The 26274-nt window shown below is 34.6% G+C and overlaps 1 protein-coding gene and 1 non-coding gene across 3 annotated transcripts; both read left to right on the forward strand.

Moving 5' to 3' along the window:
• The first annotated feature begins 5887 nt into the window (after nt 1–5887).
• On the forward strand, nt 5888–5991 carry LOC130947143 (small nucleolar RNA R71). Its single transcript, XR_009072552.1, has one exon. It is a non-coding gene; the product is annotated as a small nucleolar RNA R71 (small nucleolar RNA).
• Nucleotides 5992–14590: 8599 nt separating this feature from the next.
• LOC130943571 (RNA polymerase sigma factor sigC-like) lies at nt 14591–18216 on the forward strand. Of its 2 annotated transcripts, none has more exons than XR_009071852.1 (7): nt 14591–14824; nt 15149–15312; nt 15607–16164; nt 16525–16755; nt 17116–17256; nt 17371–17682; nt 17781–17998. XR_009071852.1 is itself a non-coding variant. In XM_057871497.1 (7 exons), exons 1-7 carry the CDS (start codon nt 14725–14727, stop codon nt 18069–18071), a joined length of 1686 nt encoding a protein of 561 aa, XP_057727480.1. In that variant the 5' UTR covers nt 14591–14724; the 3' UTR covers nt 18072–18216. The 2 variants fall into 2 exon arrangements, 1 of the variants encoding a protein (XP_057727480.1); XM_057871497.1 differs by having other exon boundaries at nt 17371–17571; nt 17781–18216.
• Nucleotides 18217–26274: the final 8058 nt, after the last annotated feature.

The raw sequence follows: 26274 nt of genomic DNA on the forward strand, positions 1-26274 counted from the left end.
TGCCAAGTACTACCTTTGGGATGAACCATATCTCTTTAAGAGATGTGCTGACGGAGTGATCCGCAGGTGTGTACCCAGAGAAGAAGCACAGAGGATCCTATGGCACTGCCATGGATCACAGTATGGAGGACATTTTGGAAGTGAGCGAACAGCCACTAAAGTCCTCCAATGTGGCTTCTACTGGTCCACTCTCTATAAAGATTCCCGAGAGTTTGTGCGTAACTGTGACAGTTGCCAAAGAGCTGGTAACCTGCCTCATGGATATGCCATGCCTCAACAAGGGATATTAGAGATATAGCTGTTTGATGTATGGGGAATTGACTTCATGGGGCCATTCCCACCATCATACTCAAACACTTACATTCTAGTGGCAGTGGACTATGTATCTAAGTGGGTAGAAGCAATTGCTACACCCACTAATGATACTAAGACCGTACTGAAATTCCTCCAGAAGAACATTTTCAGCAGATTTGGCGTTCCCAGAGTGCTAATCAGTGATGGGGGCACTCATTTCTGCAATAAACAACTATACTCTGCTATGGTCAGATATGGAATTAGCCACAAAGTGGCAACTCCGTATCATCCACAGACAAATGGGCAAGCAGAGGTCTCTAACAGAGAACTAAAAAGAATCCTAGAACGGACTGTAATGGCCCGAAGAAAGGATTGGGCAAAGAGCTTGGATGATGCTCTGTGGGCATACAGAACAGCATTCAAGACTCCTATAGGCACCTCTCCATACCAATTGGTGTATGGGAAGGCCTGCCATTTGCCTGTGGAACTGGAACATAAAGCCTACTGGGCAACCAGATTCCTAAACATGGATGCACAGTTAGCTGGTGAAAAAAGACTGCTACAGCTGAATGAGCTAGAGGAGTTCAGACTCAATGCCTTTGAAAATGCAAAAATCTATAAGGAAAAGGCAAAGAAATGGCATGACAGGAAATTGTCAACCAGAGTCTTTGAGCCAGGACAAAAAGTTCTGCTCTTCAACTCTAGGCTCAAACTGTTTCCAGGAAAACTCAAATCCCGGTGGAGGGGTCCGTATGTGATTACAGGAGTATCACCATATGGATATGTTGAGCTTCAGGATATTGATTCTGACAAGAAGTTCATTGTTAATGGACAGAGAATCAAGCACTATCTTGAAGGAAATTTTGAGCAGGAATGCTCAAAACTGAGACTTGAGTGATTCTCAGTGAAAGTCCAGCTAAAGACAGTAAAGAAGCGCTTACTGGGAGGCAACCCAGTCATTAGTAGGTTGTATGATTTGTTCTTACAGAGGCAAATATCAAAAAATGAAGGAATTCACAGAGTTACAGAAGGATTCAGCTCAAAAAGCAGAGAAAATGAGCTTACTGGCGAAAAAACGCCAGTAAGGTGCATTTTGGGCGTTAAACGCCAGAATGGGTACCATTCTGGGCGTTTAACGCCAGTAATGGTACCATTTTGGGCGTTAAACGCCAGAATGGGTACCATTCTGGGCGTTTAACGCCAGGTGTGCAGCATCACTGGGCGTTCAGAAAAACGCCCAGTGAGAAAGGTTTTCTGGCGTTTAACGCCAGCCAGGGTACCTGGCTGGGCGTTAAACGCCCAAAAAGGGTGCCAAGTGGGCGTTAAACGCCAGAATGGGTGCCATTCTGGGCGTTTAACGCTAGAAAGGTGGGGGGACCACATTTTTGTTTTCAACTCAAATTTTTTCAAACTTTCCTCTTTTTACCCATAATCTTCTACATAAATGCACTTCAACCTTTCATCATTCACTTTCAAATCTTCACAAATCAAAACCATTCTTCAAATCTATTTCAAAATAATCTCAAATCTTCTTCAAAAACTCACCCTTTTCTCAAATTTTTTCAAAATCTTTTCAAATTTCCTTTCAAATCTCTCTTTTGTTTTCGAAATTCTCCTCCCCCCACTCTATAAATGAACGTTCCTCACCCCTCCTTCCTCACACCATTCGAATTTCCTCTCTCTCTCTCTCTCTCTCTTCTCTCTTTCTTTTCTTTTGCTTGAGGACAAGCAAACCTCTAAGTTTGGTGTGCTTTTCCGTGATCACTAAGCTAAGATCTATCAAGATCATGGCTCCCAAGGGAAAACAAACCAACTCAAGAGGAAAGAAAGAGACTAATCCAAAGAATCTTTGGAATGAAGAGAAGTTCTTAACCAAAGAACATGAAGACCATTATCACAAAATAATGGGTCTGAGGTCAGTGATCCCGGAAGTTAAATTTGATCTGAAAGAAGATGAATATCCGGAGATCCAAGAGCAAATTCGAAACAGAGGTTGGGAAGTTCTGACCAATCCTGAGACAAAGGTTGGAAGGAACATGGTTCAGGAATTCTACTCAAATCTGTGGCTAACAGATAAGCAAAGAATGACTGGAACCGCTTACCATACCCACAGAACCATGGTCAGAGGGAAAGTTATGTACTTCCATCTGGACAAAATAAGAGAAATCTTCAAACTACCTCAACTACAAGATGATCCTGATTCCTTCAATAGGAGGATGGTGAGAGTAGATAAAGGTTTGGATCAAGTCCTAGAGGACATCTGCCTCCCTGGGACTAAGTGGATAACCAATTCAAAGGGTGTCCCAAACCAACTCAAGAGGGGAGACCTCAAGCCAATTGCAAGAGGTTGGCTAGACTTTATTGGGCGTTCCATATTGCCCACTAGCAACCGTTCTGAGGTCACCATCAAGAGAGCAGTGATGATTCACTGCATTATGCTTGGAAAAGAAGTGGAGGTTCATCATGTGATTGCTTGTGAGATCTACACCATTGCAAATAAGAATTCCACTGAGGCCAAACTGGCTTACCCAAGCTTGATTTCTTTGCTCTGTAAAGAGGCTGGGGTGAAGATGGGAGTAGATGAGTTCATACCCATTGAACACCCAATCACCAAGAAGTCAATGGAAGGACAAGTGCAAGACAACTCCATCAAGAGGAGGGCGCAGGAATTCCTCCCTGAATTCCCAAGAATTGACTACTGGTCCAGCCTAGAAGCATCTATTAACAAGCTGCAAGAGACTATGGAGCAACTGAAGGAAGAACAGCAGAATCAGAATTGCATGCTCTGCAAATTGCTGAAGGAACAAGAGAAGCAGGGGCGTGAACTCCAAGAGTTGAAACGCCAAAAGCTCTCCTCTCAAGCTGAGGGAGCATCCACTTCTCAAAATCAAGGTTGTTGAGTCCTAACTCTGTGAAAACCTCTATCATTAGGAGCCTCTGTTTTTCGTTTTTTTTATTTTCCTTTATTTTGTTTTTATTTTTCGTTTTTTTCTAGTCTCATTCTATATCTATTTTTGAGTCTTGTTTTTAATTCATAATTAATAAAATTAAAGTTATGCCTTAAAGTTATGAATGTCCTATGAATCCATCACCTCTCTTAAAAGAAAAATGCTTTAATCACAAAAGAACAAGAAGTACAGGGTTTCAAAATTTATCTCTGAAACTAGTTGAATTAGTTTGATGTGGTGACAATACTTTTTGTTTTCTGAATGAATGCTTGAATAGTGCATATGTCTCTTGAATTTGTTGTTTTTAAGAATGTTAAATTTGTTGGCTCTTGAAAGAATGAGGAGAAAGAGAACTGTTATTGAGGATCTGAAAAATCATCAAATTGATTCTTGAAGCAAGAAAAAGCAGTGAATACAAAAAAAAAAAATTCGAAAAAAAAAAAGAGAAAAGAAAAAGAAAAAGAAAAGAAATAGAGTTGTGATCCAAGGCAACAAGAGTGTGCTTAAGAACCCTGGACACCTCTAATTGGGGACTTTAGCAAAGCTGAGTCACAATCTGAAAAGGTTCACCCAATTATGTGTCTGTGGCATGTGTGTATCCGGTGGTAATACTGGAAGACAGAGTGCTTTGGGCCACAGCCAAGACTCATATATTAGCTATGTTCAAGAATCATTATACTTAACTAGGAGAATCAATAACATTATCTGAGTTCTGAGTTCTCATAGATGCCAATCATTCTGAACTTCAAAGGATAGAGTGAGATGCCAAAACTGTTCGGAGGCAAAAAGCTACTAGTCCCGCTCATCTAATTGGAACTATGTTTCTTTGATATTTTGGAATCTATAGTATATTCTCTTCTTTTTATCCTATTTGATTTTCAGTTGCTTGGGGACAAGCAACAATTTAAGTTTGGTGTTGTGATGAGCGGATAATTTGTACACTTTTTGGCATTGTTTTTAGTATGTTTTTAGTATCTTTTAGTTAGTTTTTAGTATATTTTTATTAGTTTTTAATTAAAATTCACTTTTCTGGACTTTACTATGAGTTTGTGTGTTTTTCTGTGATTTCAGGTATTTTCTGACTGAAATTGAAGGTTCGGAGCAAAAATCTGATCCAGAGACTGAAAAGGACTGCAGATGCTGTTGGATTCTGACCTCCCTGCACTCGAAGCGGATTTTCTGGAGCTACAGAAGCCCAATTTGCGCGCTCTCAACGGCGTTGGAAAGTAGACATCCAGGGCTTTCCAGCAACATATAATAGTCCATACTTTGCCCAAGATTTGATGGCCCAAACCTGCGTAGCAAACCGGCCTCAGAAATTCCAGCGTTAAACGCCGGAACTGGCATAAAACTTGGAGTTAAACGCCCAAACTGGCATGAGAACTGGCGTTTAACTCCAGAAAACGTCTCTACACATAAAAGCTTCAATGCTCAGCCCAAGCACACACCAAGTGGGCCCGGAAGTGGATTTTTCTGTCATTTACTCATTTCTGTAAACCTTAGGATACTAGTTTACTACTTATAGGACCTTTTGACCTTGTAATCAGGACGGAATGCGACCCTATGACCCCATAACATTTTGTACACGTTTCTTTCCACAGTATGAGCCTCTAAACCCCATGGTTGGGGGTGAGGAGCTCTGCTGTGTCTTGATGGATTAATGCAATTACTACTGTTTCTCATTCAATCATGCTTGCTTCCATTCTAAGATAATACTTGTTCTTAATCCGGATGAATGTGATGATCAGTGACAATCATCATCATTCTCAACTATGAACATGTGCCTGACAACCACCTCTGTTCTACCTTAGATTAAGTAGTTATCTCTTGGATTCTTTTATCGGAATCTTCGTGGTATAAGCTAGACTGATGGCGGCATTCAAGAGAATCCGGAAGGTCTAAACCTTGTCTGTGGTATTCTGAGTAGGATTCAATGACTGAATGACTGTGACGTGCTTCAATCTCCTGAAGGCGGGGCGTTAGTGACAGACGCCAAAAGAATCACTGGATTCTACTCCGGTCTGATTGAGAACCGACATATGGAATGCCGTGCCGTGACAGGGCATTAGGAATCGTTCCAATGAGAGGATGGGAGGTAGCCACTGACAACGGTGAAACCCTACACACAGCTTGCCATGGAAGGAGACTTGCGTGACTGAAGAAGAAGACAGTAGGAAAGCAGAGATTCAGAAGATGGAGCATCTCCAAACCTCAACCTATTCTCCATTACTGCAATACAAGTAACCATTTCGTGTTCTTTTACTTTTTACAATCAATCCTGATAATTTCTGATATCCTGACTAAGATTTACAAGATAACCATAGCTTGCTTCAAGCCGACAATCTCCGTGGGATCGACCCTTGCTCACGCAAGGTATTACTTGGACGACCCAGTGCACTTGCTGGTTAGTTGTGCGGAGTTGCAAAAGTGTTATTGCAATTTCGTGCACCAGTATCCCATTACTCACGGAATTCCTCTCAGAAGTGTACATGAATTGGTTGTTTGCAACCATGTCAATGAGTTCTTGAGCCTCTTCAGGAGTTTTCTTTAGGTGAATAGATCCACCTGCAGAATGGTCCAATGACATTTTCAAAAATTCAGATAGACCATAATAGAATATATCTAATATGGTCCATTCTGAAAACATGTCAGATGGGCACCTTTTGGTCAGCTGCTTGTATCTTTCCCAAGCTTCATAGAGGGATTCACCATCTTTCTGTTTGAAGGTTTGAACATCCACTCTCAGCTTGCTCAGCTTTTGAGGAGGAAAGAATTTATCCAAGAAGGCAGTGACCAGCTTATCCCAGGAGTCCAGGCTATCCTTGGGTTGTGAATCCAACCATATTCTAGCTCTGTCTCTTACAGCAAAAGGGAAAAGCATGAGTCTGTAGACTTCAGGATCAACTCCATTCATCTTTACAGTCTCACAGATCTGCAAGAACTCAGTTAAAAACTGATAAGGATCTTCAGATGGAAGTCCATAAAATTTGCAGTTTTGTTGCATTAAGGCAACTAGCTGAGGTTTCAGCTCAAAGTTGTTGGCTCCAATGGCAGGAATGGAGATGCTTCTTCCATCAAATTTGGACGTTGGCTTTGTGAAGTCACCAAGAATTCTCCTTGCATTATTATTGTTTTCGGCTGCCATCTCCTTCTCTTGTTCGAAAATTTCTGAAAGGTTACCTTTAGATTGTTGTAACTTAGCTTCTCTTAATTTTCTCTTCAAAGTCCTTTCAGGTTCAAGATCAATTTCGACAAGAGTGCCTTTTTCCTTGTTCCTGCTCATATGAAAGAGAAGAAAACAAGAAAAGAAGAGGAATCCTCTATGTCACAGTATAGAGATTCCTTTATGTTAGTAGAAGAAGAAAGGGGAGAAGAGTGAAGAAGAATGGGTTCGGATTTTTAGATGAAGAGAGGTGAAGAGAAGTGTTAGTAATTAAATAATTAAATAGAAGAAGAGAAGAGGAAGAGAATTCAAAAATAATTTAAAAAAAATAGTTAATGATTTTCGAAAATTAAAAATAAGATATAATTAAAATTTAAAACAATTAGTTAATTTAAAAAGAATTTTGAAAAAGGGATGAGGTATTTTCGAAAATTAGAGAGGGAAAAGTAGTTAGGTGATTTTTGAAAAAGATAAGAAACAAACAAAAAGTCAAATAGTTAGTTGAAAAAGATATTAAAATCAAATTTTAAAAAGATAAGAAGATAAGAAGTTAGATAAGATATTTTAAAATCAAATTTTGAAAAAGATAAAATTTTGAAAAAGATAAGATATAAAAGATAAGATAAGATATGTTTGAAAAAGATTTAATTTTTAAATTAAAATTAATTACTAACAAGAAACTAAAAGATAAGATTCTAGAACTTAAAGATTGAACCTTTCTTAACAAGCAAGCAACAAACTTCAAATTTTTGAATCAATCACATTAATTGTTAGCTAATTTTCAAAAATTTGATATAAAGATAAGAAAAAAGTTTTGAAAATATTTTGAAAAAGATTTTTGAAATTTTCGAAAAAGAGGAAAAATTGGAAAAGATATGATTTTTGAAAAAGATTTTGAAAAGATAAGATTTTTAAATTTTTGAAAATTTGACTTGACTTGTAAGAAACAACAAATTTTAAAAATTTTTGACCAAGTCAACCCAAAATTTCGAAAATTTGGAGAGAAAAAAGGAAAAGATATATTTTTTATTTTTGAATTTTTAATTATGAGAGAGAAAAACACAAACATGACCCAAAACATGAAAATTTTGGATCAAACACATGATGCAAGCAAGAACACTATGAATGTCAAGATGAACACCAAGAACACTTTGAAGATCATGATGAACATCAAGAACATAATTTTGAAAAATTTTTGATGCAAAGAAAACATGCAAGACACCAAACTTAGAAATCTTTAATGCATGGACTCTAACAAACGAAAAATGCATATGAAAAACAACAAACAACACAAAACAAGAAAACATCAAGATCAAACAAGAGGACTTATCAAGAACAACTTGAAGATCATGAAGAACACTATGAATGCATGGAATTTTCGAAAAATGCAAAAAAAATTTTTTTAAAGCATGCAATTGACACCAAACTTAAAAGTTGACTCAAGACTCAAACAAGAAACACAAAATATTTTTTATTTTTATGAATTTTTTTTGTCTTTTTATTATTTTTTTCGAAAAACAATATTAGAAAAACGAAAAATAAAAAAAATTTGAAAAATTTTTTGAAAACTTTTTGAAAAGAAAATTACCTAATTTGAGCAATAAGATGAATCGTCAGTTGTCCATACTCGAACAATCCCCGGCAACAGCGCCAAAAACTTGGTGGACGAAATTGTGATCAACAATAATGGCTCTTTGGCATGTGCATAAAAATTAACTCAGCACTTTCTTTCCACAACTCCGTTCAACTTAACCAGCAAGTGTACTGGGTCATCCAAGTAATACCTTACGTGAGTAAGGGTCGATCCCATAGAGATTGTTGGTATGAAGCAAGCTATGGTCACCTTGTAAATCTCAGTTAGGCAGATTAAAATAGTTTATGATGAGTTCGAAAATTAATAATAAACAGAAAATAAAATAAAATAGAAATACTTATGTAAATCAATAGTAGGAATTTCAGATAGGCGTGTGGAGATGCTAGAATCCTTTCGAATCTCTACTTTCTTACTACTTTCATCCAATCCTTCTTACTCCTTTCCATGGCAAGCTGTATGTAGGGCATCACCATCATCAATGGCTACTTTTAATCCTCTCGGAAAAATGGTCCTATGCGCTGTCACTGCACGGCTAATCGTCTGGAGGCATCACCCTTGTTGATGGCTACATCCCATCCTCTCAGTGAAAATGGTCCAAATGCTCTGTCACAGCATGAATAATCATCTGTCGGTTCTCAATCAGGTTGGAGTAGAATCCGTTGATTCTTTTGCGTCTGTCACTAACGCCCAACCTTCAGGAGTTTGAAGCCCGTCACAGTCATTCAATACCGGAATCCTACTCGGAATACCACAGACAAGGTTAGACTTTCCGGATTCCCGGGATCCTACTCGGAATACCACAGACAAGGTTAGACTTTCCGGATCCCCATGAATGCTGCCATCTATCTAGCTTATACCACGAAGATTCTGTTGGGGAATCTAAGAGATATGCGCCCGGCCTAAGGTAGAATGGAAGTGGTTGTCAGTCACGCGCGTTCATAGGTGAGAATGATGATGAGTGTCACGGATCATCACATTCATCAAAGTGTTGTGCAACGTATATCTTGGATAAGAATAAAAGAGAATTGAATAGAAAGTAATAGTAATTGTATTGAAACTTGAGGTACAGCAGAGCTCCACACCCTTAATCTATGGTGTGCAGAAACTCCACCGTTGAAAATACATAAGTGAAAGATTCAGGCAAGGCCGAATGGCTAGCCCCCTGAATGATCAAAAGACTAAACAGTCAAAAGATTAAACTGTCAAAAGATCAGACGTCTAACACAATAGTAACTTATCCTATTTATACTAGACTAGCTACTAGGGTTTACATGAGTAAGTAATTGATGCATAAATCCACTTCCGGGGCCCACTTGGTGTATGCTTAGGCTGAGCTTGATCTATCCACGAGCTGAGGCTTTTCTTGGAGTTGAACGCCGAGTTATAACGTGTTTTGGGCGTTCAACTCCGGGTCATGACGTGTTTCTGGCGTTTAACTCCAGACAACAACATGTAATTGGCGTTCAACGCCAATTTACGTCGTCAATTCTCGAATAAAGTATGGACTATTATATATTGCTGGAAAGCTCTGGATGTCTACTTTCCAACGCCATTGAGAGCGCGCCATTTGGAGTTCCATAGCTCCAGAAAATCCATTTTGAGTGTAGGGAGGTCAGATTCCAACAGCATCAGCAGTCCTTTTGTCAGCCTTTTTCAGAGTTTTGCTCAGGTCCCTCAATTTCAGCCAGAAATTACTTGAAATTACAGAAAAACACACAAACTCATAGTAAAGTCCAGAAATGTGAATTTAACATAAAAACTAATGAAAACATCCCTAAAAATAGCTTGAACTTACTAAAAACTACCTAAAAACAATGCCAAAAAGCGTATAAATTATCCGCTCATCAGTCACATCCATTAAGTACCCCAATGATAGTAAGATCTTTGGATGTGGAAAAGGATCAATTCCGTCCTAAAGAAGAAAATGAAGATATCCTTGGTCCTGAAGTACCATATCTTAGTGCCATTGGAGCGCTAATGTATCTTGCTAATAATACGCGACCCGATATATCATTTGCTGTGAATTTACTAGCAAGATATAGTTCCTCTCCAACCAAAAGATATTGGAGTGGAATCAAACAAATCTTTCGATATCTTCATGGGACGGTTGATATGGGATTGTTTTATCCCTATGGATCCAAGTCACAATTAGTTGGATACTTGTCTGATCCACATAAAAGGAGATCTCAGACAGAATACCTGTTTACATATGGTGGAACAGCTATATCATGGAGATCCACGAAACAGACTATTGCTGCAACATCCTCTAATCATGCCGAAATACTGGCGATTCATGAAGCTAGTCGCAAGTGCTTTTGGCTGAGGAGTCTGATTCAATATATTCTGTCATCATGTGGACTGATTAATCATAAGATAGCTCCAACTGTCTTGTTTGAAGATAATACAGCATGCATTGCTCAACTTAAAGGCGGATACATCAAAGGTGATAGAACTAAGCATATTTCTCCCAAATTCTTCTTCACCCATGATCTTCAAAATCAAGGGACGATTGATGTCCAACAGATCCGCTCAAGTGACAATCTGGCAGATTTATTCACAAAGTCACTCCCAAGATTCTCCTTTGAAAGATTGGTACATGAGATTGGGATGCGTCAATTTCGAGATATTAAATGATGTCGACAAGAGGGGGAGGCTGTACTCTTTTTCCCTTGGTCAAGTTTTTTTCCCATTGGGTTTTTCTTGACAAGGTTTTTAATGAGGCAGTCCTCATCACAAAGGATATTGTACTCTTTTTCCTTCACTAAGGTTTTTCCCACAGGGTTTTCCTTTAGTAAGGTTTTAATGAGGCAATAATCCTAAATGGGCATCCAAGGGGGAGTATTGTGATAAGAATGGGACGTGGATGCCCATTCCCATACAGAACTCACATTCTCAAAGAAGGAATAATAATTAATGAATGTTGAAATTGATCCTCCTCATACATGTATAAATAGAGGCATTTGCCTCCGAGAAAAGTAAGCAAGAAATAAAAAATCTATTCCCTCTTTATGTTGCAATCAAATACTCTTCTCTTTATATTTCTACTACAATTCTTCTCTTCTTTTATTTTATAAGTATTTTAAATTCTATTTTCTATTACTCTTTACATATAATATTAATAGCAATATTAATCATCTTTATTATATTAAGATAGTAACAATAAACAAATGCAATTCTCTCTCTCTCTTTATTTTTAATACTTCTTTCTATCTTTGTATATATATACACAATACAACATATAATATTATTATATATATATAAATATTATTGAACTAATTATATTAATAATAGAGTTTTCTATTTATACATCTTTATTTTATATTTAATATATCTTTTATTTATTTTACAACATATCTTACTTTTAGGAATTTTTGTGGCGGTATGTGTTGAATTAGTTTAGTAATAAGGATTTTATAATAAAAAAAATCTTTGCACCAATGTTTTTATCATTTAACTGCATTTATTATTTTAACAATAAATAACTATACAGTTTACTCTTCATAACTTCTTCTTCTCCATTATTTTTTTCTCTTCAACATCAACTTCTTCTTAAGATCTTATCTAATTAATTTTAAAACCCTAAACAACTATTAAAACTTCTTTTCTATTATTTTAATGGCATAAGTTTAATATCAACTTTTTTCTTGAGATCTTAATTAATTAATTTTAAAACCCTAAACCTCCATTAGGACTTCTTAATTAATTAATTTTAAAACCTTAAACATCCATCAGAACTTTTTTTCTAATATTTTAATGGCATGAAATTATAAATTTAAAAACTTGAAAATTGTGTCATCAAATATAAAATTTTAACAGGTAATAACATTGATTATATTATTTTGACTTTAAAAATAAATATGATACCAACAAATAAAATTGTTACGACTAAATTTTAATAATTTTTTTAAAAAAATATTACTATCATTGAAAAATTATTTTACATTAAAGACAAATTATTATTTTTTCTTATAGTATTTTTTTATCTCAATAGCCTGAAGATTAATTTACCATAGATTAAAACTCCATTTATTAAGAATATACTGTTAGTCAATGAATTATTATATATACAATACGAAATTTAAATTTCTAATACTTACTTAAGAGAACAAACTCAACCAACTCAAATTAATTAAAACAAATACTAATTATTTTTAATTTAATATCTTTAATATTAAAAATTATTAAACTTTGATTTTAATTATAACTTTATAAATATTTATACTCATAATTATTATATATTTTTTGTTTATTTTTTAATAAAAATTTTTATATATTTTTACGTATACTGCACGAAAACACGCACTAATACATCATAAAAATAAACTTATTTGTATAAAACAAAAAAACCCAGGGATCACACTTTTTCAAAAATAAATAATGATGTTACTTATGCCAAAAAAAAACACTAGATCACAAAAATAAAGATGCCCATCATTCTAATTAATTGAACTGATAAACTATAAATTTTTCATGCCAACAGAAAGATAATTTACATATATTTTAAGGATTAATATTTACATACAAGTATTTTGCGCTTGCTTAACAAGTTCGAAGAGAACAAAATTCACTAAACGCGCTGCTTATGTTACGTGTCTCTTTAACAGACTTTTAAATCAATTCAAATCAATTAACGCACAAATATATAACTTCCATTTTTCAAAATCTTCTTCTTACTTCGTTCTTTTTTTTTCGATTTTAATGGTTTCTGAAATCAAGTTTTGAAAATATTTTGAAGATAATGGAACTTCAAAAATACACCAAAACGATTACAGAAAATACACCTAAATGATTACAGAAATACACTCAAACGGTTACCGAAAGGATTACAGAAATACGCACAAACGGTTACATAAATACACCCAAAGGATTACAGAAATACACCAAAATGATTACAGAAATATATCCAAAACATGGGAGAGACAGTATATTTCTTCTTGAAATTTTTTAATGTTTTGTTGGTTAAAGATGAGGCACATGTCAGATACAATCTAAAAAAAACTAGAAGAACAGTAAAACAATACCTTAAATAATGTTTCTTCGTTTTTTCTAGTGATTTTTTATAGAGATTTGTATCTTTCCTTCTTGATTTCTTCTACTCTTTGCGAGAAGCGTGTCTTCAGAATCATAGTTTGTTTCGAACATCGCTTGAATCTTGACGGTTTGCGTTTTGATTGAGGAAGAAGAGGAAGAGTGCGCATAATGAACGTGTGCGTTGTACGCTCGATTTTAAAAGAGTGGTGCGTATTTTTTTCCTTTTCTTAAATTTGGGCCAACTTGTATAATTTGTAAGCCAAAAAGATTTGTATGTGTAGCAGACCTCATATTTTAACAAAAAAAGTCTAACAACGTAATTAATATCATTAATCATACGTTAATTTAACATAATTTAAATTTGTGCTGATACAACTTACATTTTCTGTATCTCCACCTTTAAATCTGCAATAGTGTCTGCACGTGTGTAGACAAGATAAACACGCATCGTAAAAACAGCCACTTCACGTCTCTTCATCACATATGTAAAGAAAAAATCCTCAACATAGTAACATTGGCCTAATTATAAAGGAGAAATAATGGTCGATAATAACAGTTCAAAACAAAGTTAAAAATACAGTATTTTTTAAAAATATATATATATATATTAAATAATAGCAGATAAATTTTTTTTTTAAATAACACAAAAGATCTTTTAAACCAATAGAAAATTCAGACTTTTTATTTTTTGTCAGATCCGTACATACATATTTGGTGGTCCTATTTTCTTATTATTTAAGCTCTAATATGAGGATAAGAGAATCTAAAAATATTTTTTTCATTAAAAAAATATTTTATTTTTTTTAGTCAATATAACATAGACACCCATTAAATATATTTTTTTTCATCAAAAGAGATTCGAATCTATGTAACACTTTTAAGAGGCAAATGTATTTGTTAATTGTTATTGTGACAAGCCTCGGCCACAAGAAAATGTTATTTAAGCTCTGATAATAGATTGGGCCTGATCACTATATTGGGCCTAATAAACTTACTTTTCATGTTTGAACGGTTTTATCAGGAAGGAGTATTGGTTCTTGAAATTACACTCGAATCTCAATTTAGTCTTTAAAGTTACAATTACGTCAATTTAGTCTTTAAATTTTTTAAATTTTAATCACGTTAGTCCCTATGATAATTTTTATCAAAGAATCAATTGAAAAGTTTGAAACTAAATTGAGACAGTTAAAACTTTAAGGACTAAATTGAGACTTGAGTATAACTTCACAAACTGAATATTTTCTCCCCACGAAATGTTTTTTACTAGAAAAATATGAAAAAGAAAAAGAAATCAAGTTGGGCTGATCGAATAATTAGTTTACTAGTTAGCTAAAACGTTGGTGATTTGAATTATGTAATAATTTATTAGCCAACAAAAAATCCTTAAATAGAGTTCTGATCCTAATAAATTAATCATTTACTTGTCGAAATAGGAAATACTATGGGTAAAAAAAAAAAGAAGAAAGACTAACTTCCTTTTTTTTTTCATTTTTATGCTAATTGGCAATTTAAGTATTTTTGTAATTAAGAATAAATTGTAAAATAGGATAAAGAGTGGAAAATAGACGCAAAAACTTGGCAGCCATTGCATTGCAGGGGGAAGATGAATAACTGGTGGTGGTTGTAACAGAAGCAATTTAACTAACTTCATTTAATGGAATCTCCTCTTTCTCTTGAATTCTGGAAACAGCATCATGGGTTTGCTTAACCTGAGGCTCAATTATAATGCTTCTTCTGCTGCTATTCACTCTCCTTTCTCTTTCAACAATCACTCATGTATCACACTTTCTTCTGGTCAGCTCAATTTTCCTTCCCTTTTTCATTATTAATTGCTCTGTTTTTATTCCTTGATTAATAATTTACAATTTGCATACTTAATAGCTGTTATGAATTATGACAAAGTCTGTATGTTCAAGCTTTAGGTTTTATTGTTAGAATTAACTCATGGTCTAATTATGATTATTTATGTATGGTTTTTCTAGCCAGAAGTAGGGGAATACAATTTCAAGTTTCTAGCACAAAATAAAAAATACACAAAAGAGAAAGAAAAATAAACAAAAATATTGAAGCCTTTCTCTCAATTGCTGTGCTCTGAATTTTGGTTACAATTTGATCCAGCTGGAGGCAGGGAAGCAACTTTCAACTCAGCGAGGCTATCTTCGCTTTCGACCGTAAATGAAGAAGGAGAAGCATCCCAGAGAAGCTTTCCAACAGCATTCAGTTGTTTGTCATCAGAATTGGAAACCTTGGACAATGATTCTTTATACATAGAAGAAATCAAGGTACACCATAGGCCTTTTAATCAAGCTATATAATTATATTCTGGTATGAAGGGAAGCCTTAGAGCAATGATTGAGTTGTCTCCATGTGAGTTTAAGCCATGAAAACAGTCACGGATGTAACTATCAGCTTGAGCTGGTACATTACCCCCCTTTAGGTGCGGCTGCGGCGCGGGATGTTTGTGCACTAAGCTGCCTTTTTTTTCCCTTTAATAATTATATTTTGGTTTCTATGCATAGACATAGATACATAGTGTGTGTGTTATTGTAAACTCTCACAAGGTTTATATTTCCCAGGTGAAGGGTAAGAGGTCTATTAGTAGTGTGCAAGAAATGCTTAATAATACACAAAGACAAAGGCATTTTGAAAAGGGGATATCAACAGCCTGCCTCAAATTTCAGTCTTTTAGAGCGATACATTATCGTTTGTTAATGGAAAATCTAGGCACTTTGGAACAAACTTTCGCTGATTCTGAAGCAATTAAATTGAAAAGTGACATTGTATTGCAACTTGGAAAGCTTGGAGCTCTGGAATTGTTCAATGTCTGTCTGTCGAGATCTCTTGAACTGTCGTCACATGCCATTGGACTTGGAGAGCACCAGAAGGAAAACAGGAAAATAGATGAGAAGATAGATAAAGTTTTTGTTCAGTCTACCAGGAAAAAACAGAATAAAAGAAGAACTCGGAAAGCATTTACTGCTATGGAAGTTCGGCTGCAGCCGTTGACTTCAAAAGTTGATGATAAGGAATATAGATTGCATTCCCTTCCTGCTTCTATAAAGAAAGCTTCAAATCGTAAAAATACAAGAATAATGGTTGCTAGAAGGGAGGCAGAAATGTCAAAAGGAGTAAAGGTTAGTTTATACTTTATACTATCTTTGATTACTTTACAGAGACTTTCTTGATTACATTTACATATATCTGTCATTCTCATATTTCAAGGTAACACTTACTAAATCATCGACCTTTAACCACTTTTCAATCTTAAGCACAATAAAGAATGAAAGGTTTATCATACAAATTAGTAATGAAATAGAAGGTATTCTGGAGGAAAACAGCCAATTTTTTATTTTGGGTTTAGGTTAGACTGTAAAATGACTAAAGTGGAAGATATTGTAAACTAAAAGGAGTATGTTATTGTCAAGTAGAATAGGTTCAACTGATATCATGATTTGGATCTTTTGGTTAAATATTATAATTATGTGCCATTCTAGGTTCTAGCAGAGTTGGAGAAAATTCGAGAAGGAATAGAAGAGAGTACAAATCAAGTAGCAAGCTTGAAAAGCTGGGCAGAAGCAGCTGGAGTTCATGAGAAGGTGCTACAGCAGAAGTTGCATTACTGCCAACGTTGTCGTGACGAGCTTATACGAAGTACTCGTTCCTTGGTCGTTTACCTTGCAAGGAAGTACAGGGGTATGGGAATAGCACTGGAAGATCTACTTCAGGTCTGTTTGGTTATTGTATATGCCGTTTTATTTAATCATTTTTATGGCCTGAGCAAGAGTTTTGTGCTGGATCTTTAATTGATAGTCATAAGACACACAAATCTTACCAAAATGAATCAGAAGAAACTAGATAAACTTGGGAGAAATTTTGTTTTGCGGGTAAAGTGCAAACAAAGAACTTTAATTGAAGGGGGCTTTGAATTCTGTGTATAACAGATTGATTTGTAAGGTGCTACCCCAAAAGTAGAAGTATGAATAAAATCAAACTTTAGAATAGACAGGGAATATACTTATTTGAAATTTTGCTTCTTTCATTTAGCTTTTCACTAAATTTGTAACTTTTGTCACCGTATTTCTTAGGCAGGATATATAGGTGTTCTCCAGGGAGCTGTGAGATTTGACTATACAAGGGGTTATAGATTCTCAACTTATGTGCAGTATTGGATAAGGAAATCAATATCCAGAATGGTGGAACGATATGCTCGAGAAATCGTAGTTCCTGTATGTTCCTCTTCTGCATAGCTGGTTTGTTTTGTTTCCTTATACCAATGTCAATGTTTTGTGAAACCTTGATTTGATCCTTGTTTATTTTTTCATATTTGTTATTCTTTTTAGTGGTCATTGAGCAGGGCCATGAATCAGATACAGAAAGCACAAAAATCCCTGAAAATGACCTCCATGAAAAGCCCAGATGATCATGAAATCGCAAAGGCGACAGGTCTTTCTTTGGAAAAAATTAGATCAGCTGGAAATTGTCTGAGAGTTGTTGCTTCGACCAATCAGAAGATGGGAGACTCTCTTAGTGTAAAGTATACGGTAAGAATTTGATATATTTGACTAAATTTTTTAGCTGATCATCATATTCTCTATCGACAGGTGTGTATCAGTTCAATGTACGAGACAGAACGAGTACAAAATATTTCTCATGTAGAGTAGAGCATTATAATCTCAAGAAATATATCCTTAAACATTGTTGTTACTTGTTTGTTAAGTCATAAGTTGTTTTTTGCATAAATGTTATGCAGGAATTTATGCCTGATATGTCAATAGAGAATCCTGAAGAAGCTGTGATGAAGCAACACATGAGAAAGGACTTATATGATCTCTTGAAAGTCTTGGATTCAAGAGAAAGAGAAATATTAACCCTCCGTTTTGGTCTTAGAGATCACCATTCAAAGTCACTTGAAGAAATAGGGAGATATTTCAAAGTTAGCAAAGAATGTGTGAGGAAGATAGAAAGGAAAGCACTAACAAAATTAAGGAACAAAGCAGCTACATCAAATTTCAATTTTTATTTATTGGATTTAGATTCTTAGATGTCATTGGCTTTGGTGGAGTTTCAATAGTTTTGGCTTGTCTATCACTTTTAGTTGTCCCTAGTGCAGCATCATACCATTTTAAAGATATTTTTTACTGTATATATAAAAGTATTATATTATATAAAACAGTGTAAACGATAAAGCATGTGTTAATGTTTGTGTGTATTGTTTCTTCTTATTGGACATGGAAATAAATAGTATAATACCTATTCTAGTTACCTTATGTGTTCAAAGATTGTTCCAATTTGTTCTTGTAAAATTTTGTGCTGCTCTTGTACTTGAGCTTAAACTACAACATGAGGTGGTAATCAATCAGAAATTCTTGGTGTACATTTTATCTTTTGTGTACACTTTATATCTCCTTTGTTAATAAATGTATTTATAAGAAAGTAGATATTCATTGTAGAAAGAAATAGAGGGCTGCTACACATACAAGTCTTTTTGGTATACAAGTTCATAAAAGTTAGCTCAAATCCAACAAAAACAATTCTCAAGTTAGATTGCGTGTAAACACGCACTTCTCTAACTCTTGAATAGCGCAAACAGTTCTTCTCCCTCAATCAAAATTACAATGCTCATAATTCAAACAAGGATCAAAATCTTTCAAAATCTTCGTGAAAAGTAAAGGAAGTTGCGAAGCTGAATTCGAAAAGAATTATGAGAAAATGAAATAAGAAGATGAAGAAGAAGAAGCAGAAGATGAAGAGAAGGAAGATGAAGAGTTTTGAATTATGCAGAACTTATCAGCACACATAGACTGAAAATTCTTAAACAATATACTTAAATATCTTTGTGTTACACCAAAATTTGCTGCAAATACAGAAAAATATTTCTTCTAATGCTGCATTTTTTTTCTTCTTCTTCTTTCCTTATTTCTTTCTTTCTTTTAGTTGAATGAATGTAAGTTCATCCCCTTCTAAGTAATTTTGTAGCATTATATGTTTCTTCTTCTTCTTTGTTTGATTTTTTTGTTTTTATTCTTGTTAAGAGAGTAAAACAAGAAGAAACTTGAGAAGGTAAAACAAAAAGGAAAAGATGAATAAGAAAAAAAGAAGAAGAAGATGGTGATGATGATTAAAAAAAAAAAAGAAGCAGCAGAAGATGAGGAAGAGGAAAAGGAAGAGTTTTGAATTATGCAGAACTTATCAGTACAAAAACACCGAAAATTCTTAGACAATACACTTAAATATCTTCGTGTTACACTGAAATTTACTGCAAATACAGAAAAAGGTTTCCTCTAATACTATAATTTTTTTCTGTATGTAGAATACCCACACTTCAATTGGCCCTAAGATCACTCACTCTCTTAAGTAACACTATCATATTTTTAATCTCTCAAACTCACCAACACTCATGAAATAATAGAACAAAGAAGGACTTCACATAATCATATCTTTTTTCATTTCATGGAACATACAATACACAAGGTATATGTGCCTTTATATAGGCAATGCTTCCTACTAAAATAATAATTTATAAATCACAAATTAATTTTGTAACGACCACCATTTCATGAGTTGGTTTCATGAATCATCTTTCAACTTGTATTCATGTAATTTTCAGAATCTTCTAAGTTTAATTTAATTTGATTTTGAATTTCTTCAATGTTGTAGAATGTTGTAGTTGTACTATTCTCTTGAATGTTCTTAAAAAATCTTCAAGCTTCCAATATGTTAGCTTCTAGCAATATCTAGCCAATTGATGATTATTGTATTCAACTCAAACTTTGCTTCTTCAATTCTTTAACCATGTTTTATGAAAATTTTAATCCATGCAAGTTGATAGATAGCATAAGAAGTTTGTAGAATCTTGGTGATGAATCATGAACTTGTAACCACTTTGAATTCAAATTGAATTTTGTCTTTGACTTTTCTAAACTTTTGTTACTTGCATACCACTTGATTTAATTTTCTAACATTGCATCCCTTAAATCAAACTGTAGAGTTTATCATTCCAAGCATCTTCTTCAATTTGTAAAATAACTCGGTTTTTAGCGATTTTGTAAAGATATCAGCAACTTGATCTTCAGTGGACAACACTCAATAAAAACTTTTTTCTCATTCACCAACTTTCTGATTTTGTGAAATCGAATATCAATATGCTTCAATCTTCCATGGAATACTGGATTTTTGCAAAGTGCAATAGCTTACTTGTTATCGCAAAATATTGTTGTTGGAGTACTTTGTTTCTCATTCAATTCCTCAAGAATTCTTCTTAGCCAAACTACTTGCGTTGCATAACTTGCTGCTGCTATATATTATGCTTCTGCTGTAGAGAGAGCAACTATTGGTTGTTTATTTGAAGACCATAAAATTGCAGAACCAAGATGAAATACAAATCCTGAAGTGCTTTTTCTTGTTTTTATATCTCCAACCCAATCACTATCAGTGTAACCGACAAGATTCACTTCAGTAGTATTTTCATAATAAATACCATCATTTAAAGTACCTTTGATATATCGAAGAATTCTTTTTGCCGCTTGCAAATGGTTGGAACAAGGCTCTTCCATAAATCTGCTAAGAAAACCAACTCCAAATACAATATCTGGTCTAGTCGCAATCAAGTACCTTAGACTTCCAATCAAGCTTTTGTAATGTTAAGTTAAGAAATTAACTAAATTAATTAAGTGATGACAAACATTATTTTTGGGAAAAATAAATAATTAGTGTTGATTAATTATAATTACTTATTACTAATTGTTTATTGTTGCAGGCCAAAATTCAATAGCCCAAATGAAATGAAATGTAATTAGCAAGAATGTTGGGCTGAAAGAAAAATTAAGAGCCCAAGGAAAAGCAAAACAAGAAGACTAAGAAATCAAAACGGGCCAAGCATATCACTATCCAACCCAAGCCCGATCTGATTTCAGAAAAGCAATTCCCTCCATCTTGCTCCAACCAAAGCAACGTTCTCCTCTCTGTTATCTTAGTCAAATCAAAATTTCAGAAAAGTAAGAAAGAGAAAGAGAAAAAGCTTCTTCCTCACGCCATTCACAAAAGAAGAAAGAAAGAGAAAGATCAAACCTAAGAGGCCGAAGTCTAATCATCCGAAATAAACCAAATCAAGCTTAGGTCAAGATTAAAGGTAAACTATTTCCTCTTCCATGCATCAGATCCTCTTTTCTTCTTTCCAACCATCTGCAAGTCCAAAAATGGCTTACAAGGGAAAGGTGCCTTCAAACCCAATCTACTGTGTATCCACGGTCTTAAACATGACTTGGGGACCAAGTTGTTTTTTTCAAGGGTCCAGATTAAGTTGACCACTAGAGAAGTCTTGTGGTTGCTGCATTATGGCTTTCGGCCTAGATGAAGGAGTCAGAAGAAAAAGTTTCTACTCTAAGGTTTAAGGAGAAAAAGTGAATCTGTGGGTTGGTGAAGCTCAAGGAGATAAAAGAAGCTGGCTGTTCATTCAGAAGGCAAGGAGAGAAAACCAGAGTGTGAGAGTGGTGTTCTACAAAGAAGTTCCTCTACTAGGATAATGTTTTCTTTCAAAGAAGCATTCGGCCTATACTAAAGAACTGTATCTGAGGTTTGCAAATCTGGTTTCGCACATAGCAAAGAGGCTGTTGATGAAGTCAATCTCCTTCATGTTTTTTACAGATTGTGATGTACTTTTCTATGCTTATCTTTCTGTAATTTCTTGTGAGAAAAGGCATTGTGAGAAAGTTCAAGTAAAAGCCATGAGTGGAAAAAGGCTGAGTGATACACTTGAGAGAAAAGCCTAGAGTTATTTTCTGATTTCTTTAGGTTGGTTAAGTTGTCTTGTATCTTGTACCTGTTTGGTATCCCTTTCTTAGTTGGGTTAGCACTAAGAGTGAATAGTTAGGTGTTAGCATAGCCAATGTCAAGTTAGGTTAGAACTTGAGTGTGAAATTGGTGTATGTAATACTTTTAACTATAGTGGAAATTTCTCCATTGTTGTGGAGGAGACTGGACGTAGGTTGCATAGCACAAGGCAACCGAACCAGGATATATGCTGGTGTTAGCTTTTCTCTTCTCTGCTGTGTTCTGTTTTTCTGATATTCATGAGACAAAAATAAATTATCTCATAAATTTTCGCTGCTGAGTACAAACAGAATCAAGATTGAAAGTTTTGGTTAAAAGGGTTATAACAGCTACAAAAAGGAAGGCATAGATTCAACCCCCCCTTCTCTAAGCCTACCACAACATTCATGTAATATGTAGGATTTACTGTTCTTCTTTTATCTTCTCTCAACAACTGAAACTTCTCTTCGATTGGAGTAGGAACTGGTTTTGAATGTTCCATTTGAAATTTCTTCAAAATATCATTTGCATATTTCTTCTGAGAAATGAAAATACCATCATCTCTTTGAACCACTTCATTGCTAAGAAAGTAAGACATCAAGCCCATATCTGTTATTTCAAAGTACTTTATCATAGCCTCCCTGAATTTTGTAATTGTCTTCAAATTGTTGTTAGTAAAGATTAAATCATCAACATAAAGACACACGATCAAGATATCTTCAGGTTCAACGAACTTGATATAAAGCGTATGTTCAAATGGACATCTTTTAAAACCATTTTGAGTAAAATAAGAATCAATCTTCTTGTACCATGCTCTTGGTGCTTGTTTTAACCCCATATAAAGCTTTCTTCAATTTGTAAACTTTATCTTCTTTCCAAGAACTTCATATCCTAGGTTGCTCAACATACAGTTCTTCTTCTTCTAAAGTGCCATTTAGAAATGCAGACCTAACATCCATTTGATGTATCTTCCACTTATTTTGAGCCGAGAGTGAAATAATCATACGAGTAGCTTCTAATCTTGCAACAGGAGAAAATACTTCCAAATAATCAATACCTGACTTTTGTTTGTATCCCTTAGAAACTAATCTTGCTTTGAAACAATCAACTTCACCACTGGGTTTGTACTTAGTTTTGTAAACCCACTTTACTCCAATCGGCTTCTTATATGCTGGTAAATCTGTCAGCTCCCATGTGTCATTCTTCTCAATGGCATGAATCTCCTCATTCATTACTTTCTCCCAAGTGTTGTCTTTAGAGGCTTTTTCAAAGTTCAACGGCTCACAGTCTAAAAATAGAGCAAAGTTTATGATTTTTTCATCGGATGGATCGTTGTCATTGCCAACTTCATAATCTGCTAATCTAGCAGGTAGTCTTCGCTCTCTTTGCGATCTTCTAGATGATTCTGGTTGTTCAGTTGTGTCAGGTTGTCTTTTTTCTACTTCATCACATGTATTTGGAATTATAGTCAGTTGCTTTTCTGTCTTTGTGTTCCAGTCCCACATGTCTTTCTCGTTGAATGCCATGTCTCTGTTGATGATTACTTTATTTGTTTCTGGATTGTACAACTTGTATACTTTTGAGTCTGTGCTATAGCCAAAGAAGATACACTTCTCGCCTTTGTCATCTAACTTTTTCCTTAATTGATCTGGTACGTAGGCATAAGCAATACACCCAAAGACTCTGAATGATGGATAGAAGGCCGCTTTCCACTCCAAGCTTCCTCTGGAGTTTTATCACGAACACTCTTTGTTGGACACCTATTTAAAATATGAACTACTGTTGCGACTGCTTCTGCCCAAAACTCTTTAGGCATTTGTTTTGACTTGAGCATGCATCTGACCATATCCATGATGGTTTTGTTCTTTCTTTCAGCAACTCCATTTTGTTGAGGAGTATATCTAGTTGTTAGTTGGTGTTGAATTCTGTGTTGCTTAAAGTATTCTGAACACACAAGATATTATGTTCTTCTGTCTGTTCTGAGAATTTTGATTTTATAGCCATTTTGTTTTTCGACAAATGCCTTGAATGTCTTAAAGACATTACATGCTTCTGATTTCTGTTTCAGAAAGTATACCCATGTATATCTACTAAAATCATTAATAAAAGTGATAAAATATTTGCTACCACCGTTGCTTGGAACTTTAACATAATAGAGATCTGAATGCACAATTTCAAGTAATCTTCTGGCTCTCCATGACTTTCCTGTAGGGAATGAATCTCTGACTCTCTGTGCTTCTTTCCCAGTTGACAAATCTCACAAACACAGTTGGGAATATAAATCCGTTGTAGACCAGAAACAAGTCCTTTTCTTGACAAGTAGTTTAGGCCAGAAAAATGAAAATGTCCAAACCGCATATGCCACAGTCAGTTATCATTAAGTATCATAGAACTCATGCAAGATGGATTAATATGTTGAAGTTTTAATGGAAACATTCTGTTTGAAGTCATATTTGATTTATCTATGAACTATTCATTGTTGTCAAATACAGTGCAATATCCACAATAAGTTATCATCTTATATCCCTTCTCAGATAATTGCCCCATACTCAATAAATTGTAATCAAGTTCAGGAGCATAGAAAATATCAGAAATATAACTCAGAGAACCATCTTTCAATCTAATTGGTATGTGCCCTTTTTCCTTCAATAGGGATCTTTGTACTATTACCAAACTTTAATAATAGTTTAACTGAATCAACTAGAGAAGAAAATAACTCCTTTCTACCAGACATTTGATTACTACAAGCATTATCCATGTACCATATATTTTCATCTTCAGCACATGAATTACTTGTAAAAAATAAAGTTTGAGTACCCAGATTGTCATTAGTATTTTTACGCTGATTTTCTGCAACATGTGCTTGATTGTTATTCACCATTTTGAATCTGCAATCTGCTACTTTGTGTCCATACTTTCCACAATAAAAGCAGTTGAAATTGATTCTTTCTTGATAAAAATTGCCTCAACCTCTTCCTCGGTTGACAGGCCTGAAATTCGTTCCACCTCTTCCTTGATTAGGTGGTGTAAAATTATTATAACTTCCTTGGTTGTAATTGCCACGACCTCTACCTCTGAAACTTCCTCTGCCTCTACTTTGAAGATTGAAACCACGACCTCGTCCTTCTTGTGTACGGCTTGATTTTGTAATATTGTTTAAATTCACTCGGCTTTTTAAGACTTCCTCGATTGATTTTTCTGACTTCTCCAGTATTCTACTGATGTGACTTTCCATGGTTTCTTGCAACTCTGCAATCATCATGATATCCATATCGTGGGACTCTAGTATCGTAGTTACCACATGGTCATACTTCATCAGCATAGTGCGGAAAATTTTCTCTACCACTTTGATATCGGGCATATCTTTTCCATAGACTCTCATCTTATTGACAAGATTTGTAACACGAGTAAAATATTGCTCAACAGTTTCTGAGCTAGACATCTCGTACCTTTCATATTCTCTTCTAAAAGACTGTAGCTTTGCTTTCTGAGCTTTATCTACACCTTTATATGACAGCTTCAACGTGTTCCATGTTTCTTTTGCACTTTTGGCATTTGCTATTTTGCTAAACACCGTATAATCTACTCCTTGATGAATTTGAGATAGCGCCAATAACTATAATCGAGTTTTCCATCTAACTTGGGACCGGACCACACAATATTGAAAGTGTTTGCCATACCGACTCTATGAATAAACAACTATGTGAAAACTCTCTCACACCTCACAAACTCTCAAACACCAGGCGCTGGATTAACCAACTCTGATACCAAATGTAAGTATAATACCCACACTTCAATTGGCTCCAAGATCACTCACTCTCTTAAGTAACACTATCATATTTTTAATCTCTCAAACTCACCAACACTCATATGAAATAATAGAACAAAGAAGGATTTCACATAACCATATCTTTTTTTCATTTCACGGAACATACAATACACAAGGCATATGTGCCTTTATATAGGTAATACTTCCTACTAAAATAATAATTTATAAATCACAAATCAATTTTGTAATGACCACCATTTCATGAGTTGGCTTCATGAATCATCTTTCAACTTGTATTCATGTAGTTTCCATAATCTTCTAATTTCAATTTAATTTGATTTTGAATTTCTTCAATGTTGTAGTTGTACTATTCTCTTGAATGTTCTTAAAAAATCTTCAAGCTTCCAATATATTAGCTTCTAGCAATATCTAACCAATTGATGATTATTGTATTCAACTCAAACTTTGCTTCTTCAATTCTTTAATCATGTTTCATGAGAATTCTAATCCATGCAAGTTGATAGATAGCACAAGAAGTTTGTAGAATCTTAGTGATGAACCATGAACTTGTAACCACTTTGAATTCAAATTGAATTTTGCCTTTGACTTTTCTAAACTTTTGTTACTTGCATACCACTTGATTTAATTTTCTAACATTCTTCTTCTT

The sequence above is a fragment of the Arachis stenosperma genome, chromosome 8, assembly GCF_014773155.1.
Source record: "Arachis stenosperma cultivar V10309 chromosome 8, arast.V10309.gnm1.PFL2, whole genome shotgun sequence".
NCBI classification, from domain to species: domain Eukaryota; kingdom Viridiplantae; phylum Streptophyta; class Magnoliopsida; order Fabales; family Fabaceae; genus Arachis; species Arachis stenosperma.